Raw genomic sequence first — 23,262 nt, forward strand, 5'->3', positions numbered from 1 at the left:
GCCGCCCCTGCGCCTGTCTCCTCCTTCGTGTAGGGAAGTTGCCTGATGACAAAAACAGCCCGAAAGTGAAGGAGGATGAGAGCAGAGGTCATCAGAGTCCTAAATGCGTATTTTGTTGTTAGAGAGCTTCTTTGCCTACCCGCATCCCCACTTTCTCTTAATGTCTCTCTCTCTTTATATATATATACACATATATGTATGTAATGTGTACACATGCACACACATGCCTCTGACTCTATATCTGGCTAAGTTCCCACATCCACTAGAATGAAAGAAGCTTTAAAACAACTTTTAAAATTGTCTTTAGAGGGGAGTTTTAAAGGAAAAAGATCAGGACCATTATTCACAAACAACAAAAAAAGCCCATTGCCTTCATATCATTTCCTCCCCATCCCAGTGCAACAGTTCCCTCCCCCTACTTGCCTGTTTTGTGCAACAAATTAATTAAACAGGATGGCATTCATTGATTAGCTATTTATTTTTACGTGTAGACCCAATGGCTGGTTTTAGAGCAGATGCAAGGGAAGGGGGTGGGAGAGGGAGGACACACAGGTCTGCAGTCAGGGTGAGTGGATGAGTCAGCACATTTGTTTCTGAGACTAGTTTTAAAAACATGCTTCTGGTTTCCCCCAGCCTCTGCCCTGTGTTCCTGCCACTTTTCTCCCTGCTTTGTTTTCCTCCTTCTTGAGTGTCTGTGCCAAGTACATTGAAAGGGAGAACTTTGGAGGCAATGAAACATTTATTAGTGGAGAGAAATATTTATTTTAAAAAAGAAGAGGAGCACCTCATGCACAATGTCTACCCCAGGGCTCCAGCACTGTGCTGTCTTAGAAACATTTCCCTGCTTTCTTTGCAGTCTCTGGAGCTGGCTGACTTCAGATATTTACAGCAAAGTAGAAGTAAACAGTAGTTCACAGCACAGGTAACGAAGAGATGGGAGTGTGTAAGCTGAATACTGAAGCCCTACTCACATGAGAGTGGTGCACGTAAGGAGAGACTGTGTTTGTCCACCAAAGGGCCCACCTCATTTGGGAAGGGTGAAACAGCCAGCTGTGTCTCTCCTCCAGGGAGCTCAAAGACTTGGACAGCATCTTCATCTCAGGCCCCAGAGGCAGGCGTGATGACAGGTAGCATCTACACTGTCCCGGCCACATGGGTATTGATAGCGAAGATGAATGGTATGTAGGAAAAGGCTTTAGGCTGGGCAGAAAATCCCTCTGCTTAGAGGCCTAGAAGGTAAGAAGGCTGCAGAGCTCACTGTCCTCAGCTATGCCAGTCACTGTGTGTTCTTCCAAGACAACTTAAGGAGGAGTCAGCAAAGAAAAGGTGACTGTGACTAGAAATGGGGTGGGAAGAAGAGAAAATGTTCTGAGATGGTCTCAGAAACCATCAGTGATGCGTTCTGGCTGGATGCTTCTTACTAGATTACACACACACACACACACACACACACACACTCACACACATATATATGACGTTGAATTATATTGTCCATGCCTTGCAGACTCACAGGAATGGTCAAAATGCACTGATTTTCTTTTCCTGGGAGTGTAGATACAACCAAACTGGGATGCTGGATAGCAGCTGATTTATTTGGCAGGTCCCCTCTCCCCTAGAGGTGCAAATCAGAAAATCCAGGAAATGCTGATGGTTTTCAGGCTCTGTGCTACTGACAAGAAACCAAAGGTCTCAAAAATCAATTGGAAAGTGCTGGATTATATTCAGAATTCAGAGAGGCACCAAATGGATAATCCAGACCACTTTGTGCCCTGAATTGCTTTTTAAAGTTGGTTTGTAGAGATGCACTTGAAGAAATCTTTATGTTCAGCTTAGCTCTTTTTAAATAGGCACACACATATATTTTTAATAATTATGATATAATCAACACTATCATCAGAAAACTAGGGTCACCCTGAACATACTTGTGATTTTCCTTTGGGTAGTAAACAACCATACTAAGATCTTTCTTTTAAAACAAATAAAAAATGGGTCAGGTATGGTGGCTCACACCTGTAATCCCAGCACTTTGAGAAGCCAAGGCAGGCGTATCACTTGAGGTCAGGAGTTTGAGACCAGCCTGGCCAACATGGTGAAACCCTGTCTCTACTAAAAACATAAAAATTAGCCAGGCACGGTGGCGTATACCTATAATCCCAGCTACTAGGGAGGCTGAGGCAGGAGAATTGTTTGAACTTGGGAGGCAGAGGTTGCAGTGAGCCAAGATTATGCCACTGTACTCCAGCCTGGGTGACAGAGCAAGACTCCATCTCAAAAATAAATAAATAAAATAAAAAATAAAAAATGTATGTCCTCTGTGACATCCAGCTTCTAAAGCAGATGTTAACATTCGATCATTCTGTTTGATATATGCCTATCTGAGTATAACATACAAGGCAATCCACTGATTTTTCTCAGATACCTCACTGCAAAGTTGTGGTCTGAAAATTGTTGGCCTGAAGGCGGGACTTGGGAGTAGTTGTGGCTTTTAGAACTTGAAACTATCCCACCTGTGCAAAGACCCACTTGTGACTTGTGACTTGGCTTACACGCTAACATCTGTCCTGGGTGCTATGCAAGTCTCGGAGGGAAGGCCAGTAAACTTAAGTGTCTATCTGCAAGCCTGTTATCGACTTGATTTTCCTGAAGGAGAAACCAAGGTATCTACGGTTTATTGATTTACCTATAGTGATTCAGTGAGTCATCAGGGAATAGGGAATAAAACCAATTTCCTGGTGTCATTTCCCATGCACACAACCCCTTACCTTGCAATGCCTAGACTGGAAGCCAAGAATCCATCTCAGTGAATTTGATCAGAAAACATATGAAGGGTGATTCTAAAACCACAGAAGCATTGAGAAAGTCATAAAGATGTATAATATATGAAAGCATTTACTAGCTATAAATAGGGGAGATGCAGGGAGAAAAATAGAGACCTTGTAAACCCATTGGGTCAGGATAAATAGAAACTGCTTAATATTTCATTAAAAATGGATTTTCATAAATTGCACTTTGATATCTTTGGGCAAAAGACAATATGTAAGGACTAAGGTGTTGTTATTCATGACTCTTTGTTATTAATAATTTGAACTGGTATTGAAGCAACACATCAACAAGGTATACTTGCCCTGTGAGTGGGGCACTCCCCATGTGTTCCGGGCACTATTCAAAGTGTATAAAACATCCACAGCAATTGTCTGCAAAAGCACTTAGGCTGTAAGGGACAACGGGTAACTAAAGTGCCCTGTTGCAAAGTGGACACTGTTAAAGCAGTTCAAACCACAAAAAGTCATGTGAAGAAAGGTTTAGAAGCAGGGGGCCAGAGAGAACCTTACAAATCAACTCATACAATCCCCTCATTTAACAGAGAAGGAAATTGGGGCCCGAGGGAGGTAGAGATATTTGCCCACACTTATGAGCTAATTAGCAGCAGAGTGCGGCTCCTGGCTTCTGATTCAGTAGTAGGTTTTTTTGTCTTGTGTTTCCCACTATACCACACTCTGAGTGAGAGGTGTGTTAAAAATCTAATAAGATGTTGTTCCTTCACCATCCGGAGAACAGAGGGCAGATGTGAACACAAAGTCAAGAGCAGACAAGAAAACAGTTCAGGAACTAGGCTTGGAAACGTGAAGGGTAATCTGAAGCTAAGTTGAAAAGATCCTTCATTTGATTCAAGGGTGGGAGAAGAGTAGGCAAAATGAAAGGGCAGAGTGCAGTTCAGTTGAAGTAGTCAGGTAGATGGCCTAGGGGATACAAACTGTGTGCTTGCCTCCCTTCCTGACTGACGATACTGTAAGCAGAGATTAGGGGGTTCACCCAGAGCCTGTGGCCACATGTATCCATGGGAAGACCGACCCCCTCCCTCAGCTCATACATGCGAGCATGTGCACCCCATGCCCATGTGAGCCACACTCATGCACACACCGCCATCCCAAAGACAGTCCAAATACACAATCATTTACTCACTGAGGAAAGAAAAGGTCTCTTAGTGTTGCCTGCCAAGGCTGAGAAATGCCAGGGTCAGATAAGATAAAATTGGATATTAGCAACACATAAGACATGCTGTGTTTCTAAACGGCACCAGCGTGGTGTGTATGCTGTGGATTAGCAGCAGTGTTAAAGTTCAGATCCACTCAACTTTCCAGTGATGCATTCACATGGCAAATAAAGCTTTTTTCCCCCAATGTGAACTCCTTAGCGTCTCCTGATGGCGACCACACACACAGTCCCCATCACCATCTTCAGAGAGCAGGCCAGTGGAGGCCCCCCGCTGCTGCTCACAGCACCCGTCCGAAATAAGCAAAGTGCTGCATTTGCTTCTTCCTTGCCAAAACAAAACAAAACAAAAACAAACAGATAGCTTCTGCCTCATGCTGAATTCTCAGAGAACTGATGAATCTCTTTTTTCCTTGGATCCAGTTCCCCATCCCTTTCCTGAGAGCTGTGGAGCCCTTTATCAGTACGAAGCAAGCAGGCTCAGGCACCACTCCCCTTGGGCCTTCCTCAGGGTGTCTGGCCCTAACCCTCCTTCCTTCCATTGCCTTGGCTTTTCTCCTTCCCTTGCTAACTTGGTCTTCTCACTCCTTCTCACCCACAATCGCTATTCAGGAAGCAGCAAAATCGAACCTGGGAGAGAGGAGTGAGTAACAAGTTCTTCCCAGGTGTGCTCCCTGCTATCAACTTTAGGACCTGGTGGGAGGGCTTCCCAGGGGAGGAGAGGGAGCAGCAGACTGGGTGAGCTGGGAGCACCCCCAGATTTGGTGGACTAAGCATCAGAGCAGTGGTTTAAACTGAATATGGTGGACCAGCGAAAATCTGCTTCCGTGTTTGTCTTCAGGAAGCCACTTCCCTTCAGTTACTTGCAAAAGGTATGTCTTCAGTGGCATGTTATTAAATGGCTCCAACTTTTAACGTTAGCAAGTAGGAAATAGGGTTGTTAAATGATAGAGTTCACAGTTCATGGGGAGGAAGGGACTGTGTTGTCAATTGGCTCTAGACTTCTGTGCTGCTCTTTGCCATTACTCAAAGCCATTCTAAGGTGGGATTATAAACTCACACTGGGAACACGTCACTGGACAGTGACCCTACTTCCATTCAGCCCATGCCTGGAGACTTTAAGGGCCTCATGACTCCAGCCATGAACACAAACACTGAAAATGTGTTAGAAGAGACTATAAGCTTAAAACCTAAAAACTTGGCAAGGATGGTGGATCCAGACAGGCATCTCTGAGCCTCAGTTTCCTTATCCAATAAAGTGGAGATAAGAATACCTACCTCCCGGGGTATTATAGACATAATTGTTTATACTCAAAGATGTTGTGTTGCATCTGGCTGAAAAGTCTTCAAATATACCAGTTTCCCCAGTCCTCTTGTCCCAACCCTGTTGGTGCGCCCAAACACTTGGCATGGCCTGAATATCAGGAGCCAAAGCATCTAGTTCTCCTAAACAGGAGAAATCGCTGATGGTTGCAGAGTTGGCTATAAGTAGAGTATAGCCAACTATACTCTACTTATAGCCCTTGGTTGTTATAGCTATAACAGGTATGATTTAGAAGTGGTAGTTGATTAGTTGGTTTTTCCCTCTACCCTTTTTCAGGAAAACTAAGGGAAACTCACATATACTTTGCTCTAGTTACTTTTTTTTCCCTTTCTTTCTTTCTTTCTTTCTTTTTTTTTTTTTTTTTTGAACAGAGAGCACAAAAAAGCATAAGGTCCATATGGCAGTTATTGATCTGGGCCATCTGGAAAGCCAGGACTTGCTCCCACCATGTTGGATCAGAAGCTGTTCCAAAAAGCCTTCCCTCCCATAAGAGATGTATTGGTCAGATGGGGACAGGGATGGATTTCATTATAGGGCGGGACTACAGTGAGAGGAAGCTGGAGCAGGACTCTGAAGGACTGTCTGCAACCCTGACCCTACCACAAAGATCAGAGAGAACCAAGAAAGTGTTGATTGACACAGGACCATTGTAGGTAGAGGGTGCCCCTCATCATCTCGCCCGCTCATGGGTGGGATGGCATCAAGTAACTAACAAAAACAACCATGAAGCACTTTGCAATTAGAAGATGCTCTGCAAATATTCCTAGGTGCCTGCAACATGAGGAAGAGGGAGTGTCAAGTTCAAGCTAGTGAGTGAGGTCTGGTAGCCCTAAAAGATGACATTTTTACTTCATTTTAAACAGATATTCTACTTTTCTCCCTCTTCCTTAGCTTCTCAAGTGTTTTCCTTCTTCTACCTGCTCTCGGCCTGGAGGCAAAATTTTCCTTCCCTCTAAAATTTTCTGGGAAGACTATTGATAATTTTCAAGTAGAACAGTGTGAGAAATTAATTTTTTTTTTACATTGTGTTTCTTTAAAAAGCCCAAAAACAACACACCCACTGATTATTTTTAAGCTTGAGGGAAAGAAAATTCAACAGAACCTTCCCATCTCCTTCAACGACTGCTCAAGTGGCTGAACTACAAACGGTTTTATAACATGGTTTTGCATCTTACGCTACAGGTATTTCAAGCCAACAACGATGCAACTGAGGTGGTTCTGAACAAGCTCCACGCTCCGCTGCTGACAAGGTTTGTTAGGATCCGCCCTCAGACCTGGCACTCAGGTATTGCCCTCCGGCTGGAGCTCTTCGGCTGCCGGGTCACAGGTGAGGTGGGGGCTCCAGTGAGGTTGGGGTGCTGATTGAGTCCTGGGCTCTGCTCCCTTTCAACTCTCTGCAAACAGCATGACTGTACCACATGACCTTCCCAAACAGACTGGCTCAAGGACTCAAGTCCTACCAGAGTTTGTCTTGTCATTCATTCATTCAGTATATATTTATTAAGCATCTACGATTTCTACTATTAATAGCTAACATTTATGGAATGCTAACTAGGTACAGATGCCATTCTAAGCACTTAAGATGTAACATATTTTATTATCCTCATAAGGACTCTATAGATATTATTCTCCTCACTTTACAGATGAGGAAACCAAGACTTAAAGAGCTAGGTCACTCACCAGTAAGTGGTAGAACCATGGTTTGAATCTAGGCAGTTTCAGTCCAAAGCCCCTGCTTTCAAATAACACTCTCTGTTGCCTCAATCAGGGGCCAAGAGCTGTGCATGGTGCTGTGGACACAATGGTGGGCATAACAGACTCTGTTCTGTGTGGGCATATGGACAAGTTGGGCAGACATACTAATAAACTCATAAGTATAAAATCAAAACTGTGATCAACGTCTGGAAATAGAGGCTTATGGTCCTTGGAAGTACATTGTAGGGGATTTGACCCAGCCTAGGAGCTCAAGGAGGACTTCTTTGAGGAGGTGATGATTGAGGTGAGGCTAGAAGGCAGATAACAAACATTACCTGGTGAAGAGGGGACAGAAAGTGCACCAGGCAATGGTCACAGCTTTCTCAATGGCACGGTGGCAAGAGGGACCAAAAGAGGAAGTGAGGGGCATGGACACAGCTTTTTTGTGGGCTGAAACCCAAGGTATGTAGACTGGAGAAGACCAGAGTGGGAGCTGGGACATTACAGGAGGCTAATGCAGGGGGTGCAGATGGGAGATGATGATGGCTGGATTAGCCCCAGAAATGCAAGGACAGACCAATCCCCTTTATCTTGTGGGCTCAGCCCAGGGCAGGCAAGTTGCCTCTTTGACCTAGAAGTGTCTTCAGTGTACATCCATCCATGTGTCTTTCCCCTAATCATTGCAGCTCTGATAGGGAGTGCTCCAAGGTCTGACCCTGTCTGAGGCTTCTAGTTAACACACCTTGTGTTTGTATAGTCTCTGCATCTCCACATGCCTTTCTTGTTCATCATCTTGCCTATGCTTTCTAACAACCCTGTGAGGTAGGGTGGGCCGGGGACTGATGAGGAAACCAAGACTCAAAGAGGTTAAATAGCTTGCCCAAAGTCACCCAACTAGGAGGTGACAGAGCCAGGATCTGAACCCACATTTTCTCAATTCAAATTCTCTGCTCTTATCACATTTACACAAAGACCCTGTTTTCTTCTAATGGGATTATTAGTTTATGCTAATCCTGTCTAGGGGACTATTTTCTGTCCCTTTCCTGTTGCTGTTCCAGGTTAATCAGCAAATATTTAGTTAGAGCTCATTCTCTGGAAGATTGAAAGGAGAAAACCAGTGATTTTGAAGAAGGGGGACAACCTGGAGAATCTTTTTTTTTATCATAGTTCAGTTTGCAAGTATGAAATGCACACTGACTATAGACCCTGCCTTGCCTGACATCATTTATTCATGCATTCTCCACTCAATCATTTGCTCCACACATCTGATGTGCCAGGCACACACTGGGAATGGGACATAGAGACAGAAACAAAACAGATGGGGTCTCTGACATTGTAGAACTTTCAGGCTAGTGAGCAAGATAGATAATAAACAAATGCAAGTACTAGATAAACTAGAATGTGCGTATGAAGGAAAAGAACAGGGTGCTCTGACGGAACCCAATTTCGTGTGGATTGAAAATTGGGGGACAGCCTTTCTGTGGATATGACACTTGAGCTTGGGGATAAGAAAATGTTAGCCTCGGGGTGACTGAAGGGAAAAGCATTTTGGGTCATGGGAACAGCATGTAGGAAGGATCCAAGGCAGTAAAGAGCAGTGATAACATATATGGGGAATAAAGACCTGATAGGTTTCCTATCAGGAAGATGCCAGGAAGGTTTCCTTCTGCTTGGCAAAACAATCACTAGGAAATAGTTCAGTGCTTAGCTCAGTTCCCCTGTGCTCGGTGTCCCTGAGAGGGTCAGTGGGGACTAGTGTCATCAACAGGGGATGTGCAGATGCACATTCTGAGAGTTCTTGGCTAGAGCTGTAAGCACAAATAGTTAATGGCCATTGGATACTTAAATACGCCAGGCACTGTCCTGTGAGGTCTTAGTAACTAACAGAATTCTTGCAACAGCCCCCAAGAGGTAGGCACCTCTCTTAGCTCTCCTTTAGATCTAAGGAATCTGAGGCAAAGAGCAATTAAATAATTTGCCCAAGGCCCTCTGACTAGAAAGTAGCAGAGTGAACATGAACACAGGCAGTCTAGCTCCAAGTCCAGGCTCTTAACCACAGTGCTATACACATTCACCACGCAAAGAAATCAGTGCTGACTTAGTATTTGACAGTTGGGCTCTTTTGCAACTCCCTCCTTATAGGGGGGTGGTCCCTGGTTAGCAGGTGTCAGCCATGACCTCTTGGATCTTCCTCTCCTCTCTGCAGATGCCCCCTGCTCCAACATGCTGGGGATGCTCTCAGGCCTCATTGCAGACTCCCAGATCTCCGCCTCTTCCACCCACGAATATCTCTGGAGCCCCAGTGCAGCCCGCCTGGTCAGCAGCCGCGCGGGCTGGTTCCCTCGAATCCCTCAGGCCCAGCCGGGTGAGGAGTGGCTTCAGGTAGATCTGGGAACACCCAAGACAGTGAAAGGCGTCATCATCCAGGGAGCCCGCGGAGGAGACAGTATCACTGCCGTGGAAGCCAGGGCGTTTGTGCGCAAGTTCAAAGTCTCCTACAGCCTAAATGGCAAGGACTGGGAATACATTCAGGACCCCAGGACCCAGCAACCAAAGGTAGGCTGTTCTTGGAGGCCTCTGTAACCTCACCCTCCACAGGGGAGGCTAAGTGGGGTACGGGGAGTGGAGAGTGGTGATGCCCCATCTGAACAGTCGTCATCCAACTCCTGAGATCCAATAAAACACATATCATTTGAGAGATTACTTTGTGCCAGGCACTGTGCTAAATACCTTATTTTTGACTCTTTTTGTTTGTTTGTTTGTTTTTGAGATGGAGTCTTTGTCACCCAGACTGGAGTGCAGTGGCATGTTCTCGGCTCACTGCAACCTCTGCCTCCAGGGTTCCCGCGATTCTCCTGCCTCAGCCTCCTGAGTAGCTGGGATTATAGGTGTGCCACCACACCCAGCTAATTTTTGTATTTTTAGTAGAGATGGGGTTTCACCGTATTGGTCAGGCTGGTCTCGAACTCCTGACCTCAAGTGATCCACCTGCCTTGGCCTCCCAAAGTGCTGGGATTACAGGCATGCGCCATCAGGCCCGGCAATGACTCTTTTTTAATCCTCACAACATCTATGCAAAGTAGATCTTTTTGTCACTCCCATTTTAGTGTTGATAAACTGACGCTTGATATCATGCCCGGGGTCACACAGTTCACCTGTGGTAGAGCCGATTCAGAAACCGGAAGTCTGACTCCAAAGTCAATGCTTAACCACTACTGAACACTGACTTTTTAAAAAGTTCAACACTCTTTATACACTCTTTCAGATAAAGTTTCTTGAAATTGGCCAGACATCTAAAGGGGATGTGGTTTTTGGAGGCCAAGCTATAGAAACTAGAGGTTGACTTCCAAAAATAACGATGTTTTTCTGAATGTCACTGCATTCCTTTGTATTTTCCTAGTTTTGACTGCTTAGATCTTTCCTGCCTCTCAAACTGAGGCAAGGGAGAAGCAAGAGAACCTCACTCCGAGCCAGAGGCTCAGACCAGTGCAGCCTACCCTTCTGCCACCAGAGTGAAGGTCAGCCTTCAACACAGACAGGAGGAGCCCCAGAAGGGGAGGAGACGTCATACCTCTGTCCCTCCCCAGATCAGTCTCCTGGCGGGCCAGGCTCTCTGATTCTTATCTCTAGTTACCACTTGTTTTTCTCAAAAGAACGGGTCCCTAAAAAAGGAGGGAGTGTTACATGTCTCGGGGCCACCTTTGCTAAGCAAATGTTTCCATTCTGAATACAGAGGCAAGAGCTGGGTTAGACGTTTTGCGATGCTGAGGTAAACTCCCAGCTCTCAACTCCAGAGGCTTAGAAAGGCTCAGGGCTTGGTAACTGGAACTTTGCATCAATGGAACAGAAGTTGGGCCGCAGGCTTCCCCAGGGAGAGCTGAGCCTGGTTTTTCTTGGGAAAGGAGTTGATCTTTGCCATTGTGGGAGACAGCCCTATCCAAGACAGTGCTTCCGGTTCAGAATTGTGGACCCAGGGCATCCTGAAACCTGGAGCGGTCCTGCAGAATTCTTGGGGGCTAATCAGCCGCAGGCCCTGGGCCACCCACTCCTGTCCTTCCCCTGGATGAGTGTCTCCAAGGGTACTCCAGGCTGGTCCTCCACCCAGCTCCACCAAAGCAGCCCCCTGCTCCCCGCATCATCAGTTTTATGTACTGGGGCTCCGTGTGAGGTTTCTTTTGACAGGAGTGCTTTCCTTAAACAAAGGTTTGGGAAACAGTCTAAGACTGTCGATGTGTGATCAGAAGACAGTGTCATTGGCCTAGGGGGTCATTTTCCCGCCAGGTTCTCAGTGAGCTAGGAATTATCAGTCAGCTTGGGCTACCTCAGTCGAGGCTTTCACGCATTAGAAAAAGAAGCATCCCTTTCCCAGTAGACCAGGAATTCCGAACGGTCAAAGATCACCCAAACTGCCTTCCCCCTTCTCTAGCCAAAGTCAGCTGAAAATGCATTTGGAGCCAAATTCTTCCCCAGATACTCCATTTCAGTCACCAGGTAAAAGATACAACCTGGAAATTGCCACCTTTGTTTACTTCCTATTTTCCATAATTCTGGGTCCCTAACCACCTTCCAAATGAATAAAATCCTTGGTCTGAAAATGAAGGCCCCATGGATTGGAATGTCCCAGTGCCAGGGATCAACTAGGAATCTGCCTTCCTGGCTGGATGTGCGGGGCAGGGAGGAGAAGGGGAAGGAAAGGCAACAAGGTGATAGGGACTGGGTCCCACACCAGTAGGGCTGAGTGGCCTCTCTCCCTGCAGCTGTTTGAAGGGAACATGCACTATGACACCCCTGACATCCGAAGGTTCGACCCCGTTCCGGCGCAGTATGTGCGGGTATACCCGGAGAGGTGGTCGCCGGCGGGGATTGGGATGCGGCTGGAGGTGCTGGGCTGTGACTGGACAGGTAAGATGACACTTCCTCCCCTTTGCATGTCACCCACATGGTCCTCTGACCCTGACATCCCACGAGGCCCTGGGAGGGCTGTGGAGGGAGCAGCCATCCCTGGAGCTGGAAGCGCTGCAGACCCCTGCCATGTTCTCCTGCCTCAGACCGCGGGTACCGCAGCCTCTGGACTCGGGACAGTTTCTCAAGGGATGCACTTTGTCTTTTTTAAAGGATCATTTCAATTCTCCAACCCGAGTCTCTCAAAAACAAATCATAACCACATACCACCCACCCAAATTCAATTAGACCCTGGCTCTTCAGGCCAGAGGGCTGTGGCTGTTGATTTAGGAAAGAAAAAAACCCCTCATGATAATAAAGTAATTGGTTTATGTCTGAATCTGGCCTCCAGATGTCAGTGGCTAAGAGACTTCATTTTCATTTCGGGGCCACATCTGTAAAAGGCATTTATTTGCTCAGAAAGGACCCTGTTGCAGGGAGCTGATGGGGGCAGGACTCCTTCTCATTGTCCTGCTCATTCCTGCCAGGTGGCCCAGGCCTCGGGGAACACCTCTCATTCTCCCAAATGAGGGTGAGGCCCACAGAGGGTGCCCAGCCTTCCTGGTTTCCGAGGGAGAGCCCTGCCCTTCTGAGTCAGGCCCTACCTTCCTTTCCTCGGGGCGCTGGCCCTCCTCCCTCAGCAGAGCTGGCACCAGATCTTACCCGGAGCTCACTTACTGCCTGCCAAAAGGAGTTCATGGGAGCCACTGGGGCTCGGGGCCTGAGCCTGATGCCAGCAGGAGCAGCCACTAGCCTGAGCTCTCCTGCTGTCCTCCACCAGGGCCCCAGGTATCCCCATTTTCCTGTCGGTGCTGTACCTGTCACCGGCTCAGCTGGCAGGATGGCATGAAGGATTAATAAGGGCATGTCGGAGAAGTGCTTTTGGCTCCCAGGGAGAAAAATGCTGCCTGTACGCTGGCTACGGCAGTGCAGAGGAGCCCCGTTGAGGCACAGGGGCTGGGAATTGGGCCCAAATTAGCCTCCTCGCTTTTGAATTGAAGGCAGCCCCAGCGAATACATCTTCATAGGAAGACACTTTACTCCCCATTACCTGGCGACGAGGCCAAAGTTCCCTGCAGCCTGCGAAATGTGTGTCACCTGTCCTCTCGCAGGTGCAGAAAACCTCCCCCCGCTACAAGCTGGCTTCATTTATGGCTGCGCTGGAATCAGGGGCTCAGCGCTGTAGGGGATCCAGGAGTCTGTAAGCCAGTGGCTTTCACGCATTTCTGCCCATGATACACAATTTAAAATAATTTTCCTTCACAACCCACTTCTAAGCACTCACACACACACTTGTGTATACGGGGTACAGTGTATGCGTAACTGCTTGGACTCTGGAGACAGATTGCCAAGTTCAAGTCCTGCCCCTGCCATTTGCTGGCTGCATAACCTCAGAAAAGTTAGTCTCTTAGCGCCTTGTTTATCTTGGCTGAAAAATGGAGATGACAATAGTCTATCTACACCCCGTAGGGTCATTGTGAGGATTAAATGAATGAATGGATATGAAATACTTAGACTACTGCCTGGCACCCAGCAAACCGTTTGTGATAAATAAATGTAACTGAAACCGAAGGTTCCCAAAGCAATGGTCATCTTAACCATGGAAGTGCACTCTAAAATATTATAGTCGATACGTTTTAAATGCTGGTCATGACCTATTCAATGGATTCCACAACCCAATGATGAGAGTGATGCGTGGTTTGGGAAATATCACAGACCTGGCCAATTCCTCTTTCATAGACAAGGAAACAGCCCCAGAGGGTAGAAGTCACTTGCCAGAGGTCACTCAGCTGGATGAAGTCCACCTCATTCTTCCCCCCATCCCTTGCCTTTCGGTGCCACGCCCTCCCAGTCTGGTCAGGGGGACAGTTGCTAATGACCTCTTTCCCTCATTGCTCCCCAACCCCAACCTGCCCCAAATTACACCAATGATGGTCAGCGACAGGTTTCTTATTTCAAAGCCCTGCCTGGCCATTCCTTGGAAGATCAGAGTTGAGGAGCATTCCCTTTGCCCAGCCTCCTTTCCTTTGAAGTCTCTGACATCTGGTTTCAATTTCAGGGGGAGCGTTGCTGTTTGATGGGCAGTTACCTTGAAGCGCCCAGTACAAACATTGCACAAACAGTATAAACACCGAGGCCTCCGTGCCTGCCGTTCCTCCACTTTCATTTACACGCCCTGCCCTCTGGTGCCTCACTGGCCCCCGGGTTTAACATTCTCTACACCAATCAGCTGACCCATTTTGCTACCTAACATTTCCAGAAACTGTTCTCCATAGGCCATGTGGCTATGTTTGCTTTTCAAATTTCCATCTGTTTCTCCCGCTCATCCTTGGTTCACTTCTTCATCCCTATCCCAAAGGATAACAGGAAAAATAATGGCCTGGGCTGAGCTGCTGCAGCTAAATAATATGACAGGGCTGCTTCACCTGTTAGTTGGTTTGTTTGTGTTTCAGATAATTATGTTTTGCCTTACTGCCCCATAGTTTGCTTTACAATCGAGTTTCTATGACACAGTGACAAATTTGAACTTACAAATTAGGACGCTTCGAGGTTATTTGCTATTTACTGTGAGCAAAAGGCAGACACAGCAAAGGGAAGTATGAAAGGTTATGTACGTAGTATTTAATAGCAGAAAGGTGGGAAGTCGACCGTGAAAAAGCTATTCAGCGTATTTAGCAATTTCCTCCAGCTTCTGGCTTTATTAAATGGTATCCTGAAGGGTGCCTGACAAAGGCACCTAATCACATACAATAGCGCAAAGGAACATGTATAGAAATGAGAGGGACAAGGCACCAGCATCCTGTCGGTGGACAGCTCTGGGATGAAGACGCCACCCCAAAACATGTGGACTTGAGCACCAGTTTCCAGAACACCTGGGCCTGACTCATAGCTCCATTCACTCCCTCAATCCTTGCTGAATGAATGACGGGCGTGAGCAAATAAGCAAATGAATAGGTGAATGAATCACCTAGAGCTGAGGTCAAAACCACTGCCTGCAGCCAGGTTTGGCCTACCCAGCGTTCATTGTGTGCTATGTAGTATAACATTTTTAACAAGTTGCCAACATGTAGCGTCTGGAGATTTTACTTAGGGATTTTTGCCTTCTTGTTAGGGAAAGGAAAGGGGGAAATATTTGGAAGACCTGGCCTGGCCACACTGGGCCGCCTCCCCTCCAGGCCCCAATCTGGGGGAGCCAGTCTTGGAGGCCACCTTCAAACCAGGCATGTAAGATCTCAGCTGTCACCACCTCCTCTCTCTCCAACCCTTCCCTGCCCCCACCACCACGTCTGCTTTCCTCACTTACAGTAGGTGTTTGGATCCAGGAAACACTTGAATTTGCCACACCCTGACCTTTAGGCATAGCCCCAAGTCACTTTCACCATGTAGAGTCTGAGGCCCTTTAAATCCATATTCCCATCCATCCAGTTTTGCGCAGACATGAGCCAGAGTGTGCTTTTGTCCTTCCTTGGAGTCACTGTCGCCTATCGCCCCTCCATTATTGCCTCATGTGGCCTTTTGTGCTAATGTCAGGGCCTCTGCCGTGGAGTAAAGAATGTGGGTTTGCGTCCCTACCTGTCACTGCTGGTTTTGCAACCCAGGACGATTCTCATTCTACTATGGTGATGCCTCTGACTTCATTGACAGCACACAGATGTGACTTCAGAGTTTTGGGCACATGTGTGCATCTTCTTTTTCTTCTCTAAAGATGTTTGGCATCTTCCTCCTGCTGGGTTGCAACACAGGCTGCTACAGCATTCTCTTCTCTTCCTTTGCCCTTACGACAGACTCCAAGCCCACAGTAGAGACGCTGGGACCCACCGTGAAGAGCGAAGAGACAACTACCCCCTATCCCACCGATGAGGAGGCCACGGAGTGTGGGGAGAACTGCAGCTTTGAGGATGGTAAGCACATATTGCATCCCGATGGCATGGGTGCCGACTAGTCAGAGTGGGAGCTGGCCTGTGGCTGGGCAGGGACCTAGGGGTCTCCTGGGTCAGAAATCCAGGGGATCTCAGGGAAGGAGTAAGAGAGGTGGAGACACTCAGGGGTCTGGGGCAGTGGCTATTTACAACCAATGTAGAGGCATTTGAATAGTGTAACAACCAGCACAGCCCTACTGGTGTGAACCCACTAGACATCAGGTGAGACAAAGATGACTTCTTTTGAGAAGTCTCATTTGTTGAGCCCTCACTATCTTGCTTGTCTGCTAAAGGAAAACCATCCTCATCCTTAGAATTCACAGCTCTGATAGTTTTTCTTGTTAAGCTGTGTGTGTCTGCTATAGTCAAGTGAAGATACGGCAGTCATCTGGGTGATTTGGTCCGTGGAGCGCGATGGTTGGGTTAATCCAGCAGTTAGCAGTGACTTAATTGTGTTTCCCTGTGTCTTTCACCGCCACTAATTTGAGAAAGTATAACAGTGATGATTCTATAAGATAGTGCACCGTATCCTCTATAACTAGAGTGCAGATCAGAGACAAAGGCAGAAATGTAAAAAGGCATCTTCAACCGTTCCCTCAAAACTCAGGGGCTTCGCATTTCTGGGTGGGTCTCATCACATGGGAAATCTACATTCCTTTCGTTTATCTTCACAGCCTATCCAAGTTAGATAAAAACAATAATTGGCAGAACACAAAAGGAAGTCACATTTTAAATCATACTGCTAAGGTCACTAAGTATAAGGACATTTCTAAGAAACCACAAATTTCGGAACACCTGGCATTTTGTCTAGAATGTTAAGCTTGACAGCCTCAACTTACAGTAAATTACTGATCATTATTAAATCTTCATTAAACAAAATGAGAGAAGATTGGCAAAGAGACTAGAGAAGTGATGGAGAGATAAAGATGGTAGGTAGATGGCGAAATCTGTGGAACCTGCAAGCACAGCCGTTTGACAGAGGAACTGCACTGATGGAGTGGATGACTCCAGAAAATGGCTACAAAGAAGAATGGGAGGAAAGCCAAAAATAAATGCTGAAGTTATGTGACTGAAAAGGCAATAATTTAATGCATATGCTTTGGGGATTGTGCTTTTGTGTTATTGTGTGGGTGGGGGACACTGCTGGTCGGGGTTAGTTGAATACAGAATTCTGACATTTTAATGAACTTGTTTTTGTTTTATGGAGAGAAGAAGGAGACTTGGAGAATCTTCCAAGACATGTTTCAGATAGTTTGAGAGCCAAAAGTGAAATGCACAGGGAGTTAATATACGATATTGGATTTGCAGAGTTAGCTTGTTGAGGACCTGGAGTGGGGGTTCTAGCTAAACAACAATCAAAGGAAAAATTAAGGGTTCTGCTACAAAATTTCAGAAGTTTATTTTTAATATGATTTTCCCGTTTATAGTGGTTTGTTTCATTTGAGGTTTCTTTGATGGTTCCTCCCTTTTCTTTTTGCAAAAGTTTTTTTTGTAGAATCTGGTTCCTGAGATACAGTATACATGTAAACATTACAGAGGATTTATGCTATATTGAATTACTTCATATTTTTTGAAGGGAAAAATAGAAATTCAGAAATTGTCAGGAGAAGGGGATGGTAAGGGCTAAGGGCTGACTTTTCCAAGCCACAGGTTGATGCTTCTGTAATAGATTCCATGTGTTTCTTCTAAACTCAACCTGAATTTGGCCAAGGGTGGGCAAATGTTAAATATGCTGTCCTGGAAAGGGGAGGCATTTACAGGGCCTGGTGACAATCTTCCTCCTCCCTCTGACGCCAGCAGTGCCCTGCCCCCCATGAGGTGAGCCCTCCTCACCCCTAGGGTGAGTAATTTGTTTCTACCGGTCTGTGGCTCCCTTTAGACTTCCTAACCTGCATTCTAAGCCCTCCCCACGGAAATTCCTCTCTAAGAACCCTGGGAAGGGAAGTGAGAAGGGCAGAGACCCCACTTCCTCCCTGCTACCAACATTAGCCGGCATCTTTCCGCTGTCTCCGCAGGAACAGCTGGCAAATAACCACATTTGGGTTCCCATTTCCTCTTTCCCCACCTCCACACCACCCCGACTTAGTCACATATTTGGCATGAACTCATACTGGAGTTTTGGAGCTGGGTGGAACCTCAGAAGAAACTCTCTTGGTTCTGTCTTCAGGCTCAGGCAGGTGAACCACCAAAGCAGACAGGACACCATTGTGTCCTTAGTTCCTGGATTCCCATAGGGAAAACTTTCTCCACCTCCCTGGGGTCGCAGCCTCCAGGGATTCAGCACGATGGGAAATTGTTTTTCCTCCTGGTCAGCACTGAGCTGAGCCGCTGGCTGGTCTGGTCCCTTCGATTTGCTCTTACCATGCCAAATTTCCCACCGGGCATACCTCCCCGTGGAGATGCTGGACTGTCCCAGTCTTCAGAAATAGAGACAGATCACAAAGAGGTGAAGTGTAGCAAACAAGCCTTCCTTGTTTCTGAGGTCACTTTCTCCTCACTGGGCAGAACCTCCCAGGGATTTCAGTCTCTCTGGATGCTAATGGGCCGCCCCACCTCCTCTGAGAGCCAGGTTGGCAGGAGATGAGATAATACTTTTTTTGGGAGCCAGCCTTCCACCAGGGCACTGGGGAGACATTCTTCTCTGGCATTTAGGGAACAGCAATTTTCACATTTGTCTGCTGTCCGAGGTGGACAGAAGAGGCTGATTAGAGCCTGAAGCCATTTGGTGGCCTCATTTATAATTGCTTACTATGGGAACCACTGGCAGACTTGGCTTTCATGCCTGGGAAGGATGAGACCAAAGCCTGACCCGAAAGCCAGCGATCGCCAAGATGAGTTAAATGAATAAGCAAAGGAAGCCACTTCTTTCTCTGCTCTCCACTCAGGCCTTGCCAGCCATTTAAATAGTACCACTGTGGCTGTTCTCTGAACCCATTTCATTTGCCTTCCTTTGGGTTATTATTTTCCCCTTTTAGACAAAGATTTGCAGCTCCCTTCGGGATTCAATTGCAACTTTGATTTCCCCGAGGAGCCCTGTGGTTGGATGTATGACCATGCCAAGTGGCTCCGGACCACCTGGGCCAGCAGCTCCAGCCCGAACGACCGGACGTTTCCAGGTAAGCCAGCTGTGAGTGAAGAGATGAAAGAGTTAAGGCTAGCCTGTTCCACATACTTCAACCCCAGATTCCCTTACAAGCTTTGTAACTTCCCACCGCAGAACAATCCTCTGTTCTTTGCCCACAAACCACCACAGTCTTTGCTCAAGACGTCACCTCAAAGAATAGCCGGTTGGTGGTTCCCAGCCTCTCTTGTGATTACAGCACAGCCTGGAAGCTGGGAGGGAGAGGGGGAAGCCAAGATAGAAGAAAGAGGAGAAAGAAAGAAGGGACAATTGGGAGGCCCTAGGAGATGGGGTGAGTCAATGTCCTCTTGTTCCCGTAGCCAGCACCCACTGCCATTATCATGGAGCCCCTTGTCAACTTCGAGCTGGGTACTGTTCCTAAAATGGCTCATGGGGAGACCACTGGCCTTGAGTCTGATTTATACATCTCTGAGGGTGCCATTGCTTCTACACCAAGTCAATTTGAGGGACCAAAATGCGGCCACACCCATGGGTATCTATCAGAGCTGCCTGGCACTTGGCTTCTAGAAGAGTATTGCTGCCAGTCCTGGATACATTGTTAAGCCCACCCTTTTAGTTTCAGAAAGCCAGATTTCAGAAGCCTCTCCTGACACTGCTGACAAGAAGGGGTTGCCTCTAGCCCTTCTAAACAGGTAGCAAGCGTTGTCTGCTCTCTCCGCTGTTACGTGCTTTCACAGCAGTATGATGGTAAATGTTTAACAATAGGCTTTTCAGGGATTTAAAAACAACAACAACAACTGCTTTTTAACGTTTGTCACTTTCAGTGGTATAAATACCCTTACCATAGCTCCACTTAAACTACCAACACAACATCAATGGAGACGGAGTTGAGAAGTCAGTAATAGAGCATTATACAGTTTTTTTTCCATTGTGCAAATACAGTAGACAGAGGTGACTCCAGAAGTATAGATACTGATAAAATGTATTAAGATAACTAGCAAGTGTTGAGTTTTGAGGATTTGTTACCTTTGTTTTTTAATACAGTGTATTGAATTATAGCTTTATATAATTTAATTTTTACCAATGAATACATTTAACAACTGGCTTACAAAACACTTGACAAGCAGCTCTCACAAGCTGGTACACCTTGGCTCCAGCACAGCACTGAGTGACTTTGAATTCTCCTGTACCTCCGGCCTGGACCTGAGACCTCCATCAGCACTGGAGAGGAGAGGGGTGAATTCTGGAAATTTAGTAGATCAGTTTGCCAGGGTACAACAGGAAAAGACTAGAAAATAAAAGAGGGAAAGGGACCTTCCCTTCTGCAGGCTTCCTTAGAACTACTTCTCACCCCAAGCACTGGCGTGTCCCTTCTTCCTGGGGGGTGGCAGTGGGACAGACGCTAGGAGAGCACTTGGAGCTGGCCTCCTGACACAGCCCACACTTGCTTCCCCGGAGGGTCACAGTGCCTGATCCGGAGAAAAACATTTTCATATTTCAAGTGTTTATCTCTTCAGCATTTGAGTGCTCAGAGAGATTAATATCTGAAGATCACCACGGCCTCGGGCAACAGAAGAGAACACTTACCCCAGTCCAGCCTTAATCACCCTCCCTTCTCTGTTCACTGCAATAATGTTTAATTAATATAATGAACCTCCTGCACGTTGGGAAAAAATACTTATTTTTATAACCCAGCCTGGATTTTTCATTTCATTTCCACTCCTTTGAGACTGCATCCAATTAATTCATGGTTGTTCCCAACCCCCATGTTCTATCTGAATGTAAAGAAGGTTTGTGGGGTCTGTGTAGGTGTGTGTATTCTAGTGTTAATGTGTGTGTGCATGAGTGTGTTTGTGGTTTCTGTGCATGGGGGTGTGTGTGTGTGTGTGTGTGTGGTACATACCTCAGCAGAGGTGCTTTGCAAAAAAAGATATAGCCTGGGTCCTCTGCAGGCTGGGGAGGTTGGCTGGCTCTTATTCAGTGTCTGTCCTCAGGTTCATTCTAATGATTCTGGCCTCCTCCCTTGTACTCTTCTAAGCATACTTTTTCTGGGAGTGTCTGAGGGCAGCCCTACCCAGGCCACAAGGCCACCAATTACCGAGTCACAGCTCTAGGGGAGCTTAAGTGACCTCCCTCTGACCCTGGCCTGGACCTCTGTTTCTTCACCCGTTCACCACCGCCTCCTCCTCGTCCAGTCCTGGCCTTCACCCGAAAGCCCCTATGGCTGACCCTTGCTACTGGTGGTTGGGAATTCTAGTCTTTGTCCTCCTTCCAGCTGATTCATTACACCCTGTGGTTTGGGAGGGCTTTTCAGAGCAAGCTTACAAAGTGGGCAGAATTCCAGCCTTTGGCTGAATGGATGGGGACAGCGAGAAAATTAGGGCCATAAGGAACTGCTAAATCTAATGTTGTTCCTCCCTTAAGATATTGAAAGGGAAAATAATTATTTTCCTATTCCAGAGGAATCCCTGAAGTTTGGGAAAGTGGCACTTGTAAGCTGCCTCCAGGAAACAAAATCATAATATTGTTATCAGAGCCCTTCCCTCTATCCTCTGATGACTTTATGAACCGTTCTCTGTATTTCCCATTTTCCTTCTCCTTACAAAGCTCGATACTGGGCGTTAAGCAGGAGAGGAGAGAAAGCCCTTTCTGTTCAGGGTGGTCCTTTCTTCTTCTTCATCGAAAAAAAAAGGAGGGGGTAGGCCCTGAGGGGATTGGGGAGAAGGGAAGCAGCTGGCTTGGTTGGGGGCAGAGCAACTGCTAATGGGTTCAGAGCGGCTGGCGCCCACGGAGTCAGCCTGAAAGCCTGTTGTGTGCCACACTTTGCCATCCACAGAGGGGACCGTCCCACTCTTCACGAGCGTGTGCCATATGCTTCATCCCCTTATGAGATAGGCAAACAGAAGTAATGAAATTTAAGAAAGGAGGTGTCTCCATCAAGTGTGGGGGCACCAGGATGAAGAGACAGGTGGACAGGAAAGGATCTAGCTGTGTTAAAGTACCCGACACAGGCCATAGGATGAGCAGGGCCTGTGGAAGCTGCTTACATTCCTTGGATGTTTTCTGATTTCATTGTTTTCTCATATTTTCTTTCTTTTCCTTTTCCTTTTAAGTAAGCAATTAGTTCTGTTCTTTTTGGCCAGTGGTTGCCTAAGGCTGACAAGACACCCACTGGTTTCATTCCACTGTTTTTGTTTTTCAAGATAGTCTTTCAAGCCACTCAGAATTTCTGTTTTTAGTTCTTTGCTTGTGGCCTAGCTGCCTGGAGGGTGTTCACACCAGCCTCTCGGGACCCTGTTCCAAATTCAGTGACCCCCGCTAGCTGCAGAGGAACACTCAGTGTTCTCTAAGAAGACACTTTGGCTTTCCTCTGTAGTGACAATGACATAGGAAGCACCCCCTTAGTAGGGAGATGGCATGTTTCCTACATTCTCAGGTGCTTTGATCATAGACAGTTTTTTTTTTTTTTTTTTTTTGAGACGGAGTCTTCACTTTGTCGCCCAGGCTGGAGTGCAGTGGCACCATCTCGGCTCACTGCAAGCTCCGCCTCCCGGGTTCGCGCCATTCTCCTGCCTCAGCCTCCCGAGTAGCTGGGACTACAGGCGCCCGCCACCGCGCCCGGCTAATTTTTTGTATTTTAGTAGAGACGGGGTTTCACCGTGTTAGCCAGGATGGTCTCGATCTCCTGACCTCAATGATCAGAGCCCAGCCTTTAAGAACTGAGGCAAAAACTCATAGGGTGAGCAGGTATCTAAAGCTGCAGCATTGAATATGGTAGCCATGAGCCATGTGCGGCAATTTTATTTTAATTAATTAAAATGACTGCAGTCAAAACTTCAGTTCTGCTGTCCCACCAGCCACATTCCAACGGCACAATAGCTACACTGTATTGGTCAGTGTATAGACAGGGCATGTCACTGTATACACGGCATCATCACAGAGTGTTGTATCGAACAACACCACTCTGGTGCTTTGGTCATCAACATGAGAGCAACCTCCAGGGACCCTTGCTGATGCTTTAGTTCCCTGGTTTTGGTGTGAACCGAGAAGCAAGTAATGGAGGGATGTGTCTTCTCTGAGATCTCTTGATGGGAGTGTTCAGTGGCTGGTATCTTTATAGCTGTTTTATTCTCCCTCACTGGATAACTACAGTAAAGTAAGCAAGTAACATGGCATTAGATGGTGTAGGAACTATTGTGACTAATCAAAAAGAGCATTGTAAGTAAATATTAATACTAAGTAAGGTCAATAATCATCATCATTGTGATTGCTGTAGTCATTATTATTGTCAGGAACGACACAAGATG

The 23,262-nt window shown here is 46.8% G+C and overlaps 1 protein-coding gene across 5 annotated transcripts in view; it reads left to right on the plus strand.

Moving 5' to 3' along the window:
- NRP2 (neuropilin 2) overlaps nucleotides 1–23,262 on the plus strand; it is a 115,355-nt gene that overhangs the window by 51,337 nt on the left and 40,756 nt on the right. For all 5 annotated transcript variants that reach the window (XM_025404391.1, XM_025404392.1, XM_025404393.1 and 2 more), the window contains exons 8-12: nucleotides 6,500–6,644; nucleotides 9,219–9,568; nucleotides 11,770–11,914; nucleotides 15,739–15,855; nucleotides 18,849–18,989. In XM_025404391.1, the coding sequence (XP_025260176.1) occupies nucleotides 6,500–6,644; nucleotides 9,219–9,568; nucleotides 11,770–11,914; nucleotides 15,739–15,855; nucleotides 18,849–18,989 (898 nt within the window). The remainder of the gene's footprint in view (nucleotides 1–6,499; nucleotides 6,645–9,218; nucleotides 9,569–11,769; nucleotides 11,915–15,738; nucleotides 15,856–18,848; nucleotides 18,990–23,262) is intronic.

The sequence above is a fragment of the Theropithecus gelada genome, chromosome 12 (assembly GCF_003255815.1).
Source record: "Theropithecus gelada isolate Dixy chromosome 12, Tgel_1.0, whole genome shotgun sequence".
NCBI classification, from domain to species: Eukaryota; Metazoa; Chordata; class Mammalia; order Primates; family Cercopithecidae; genus Theropithecus; species Theropithecus gelada.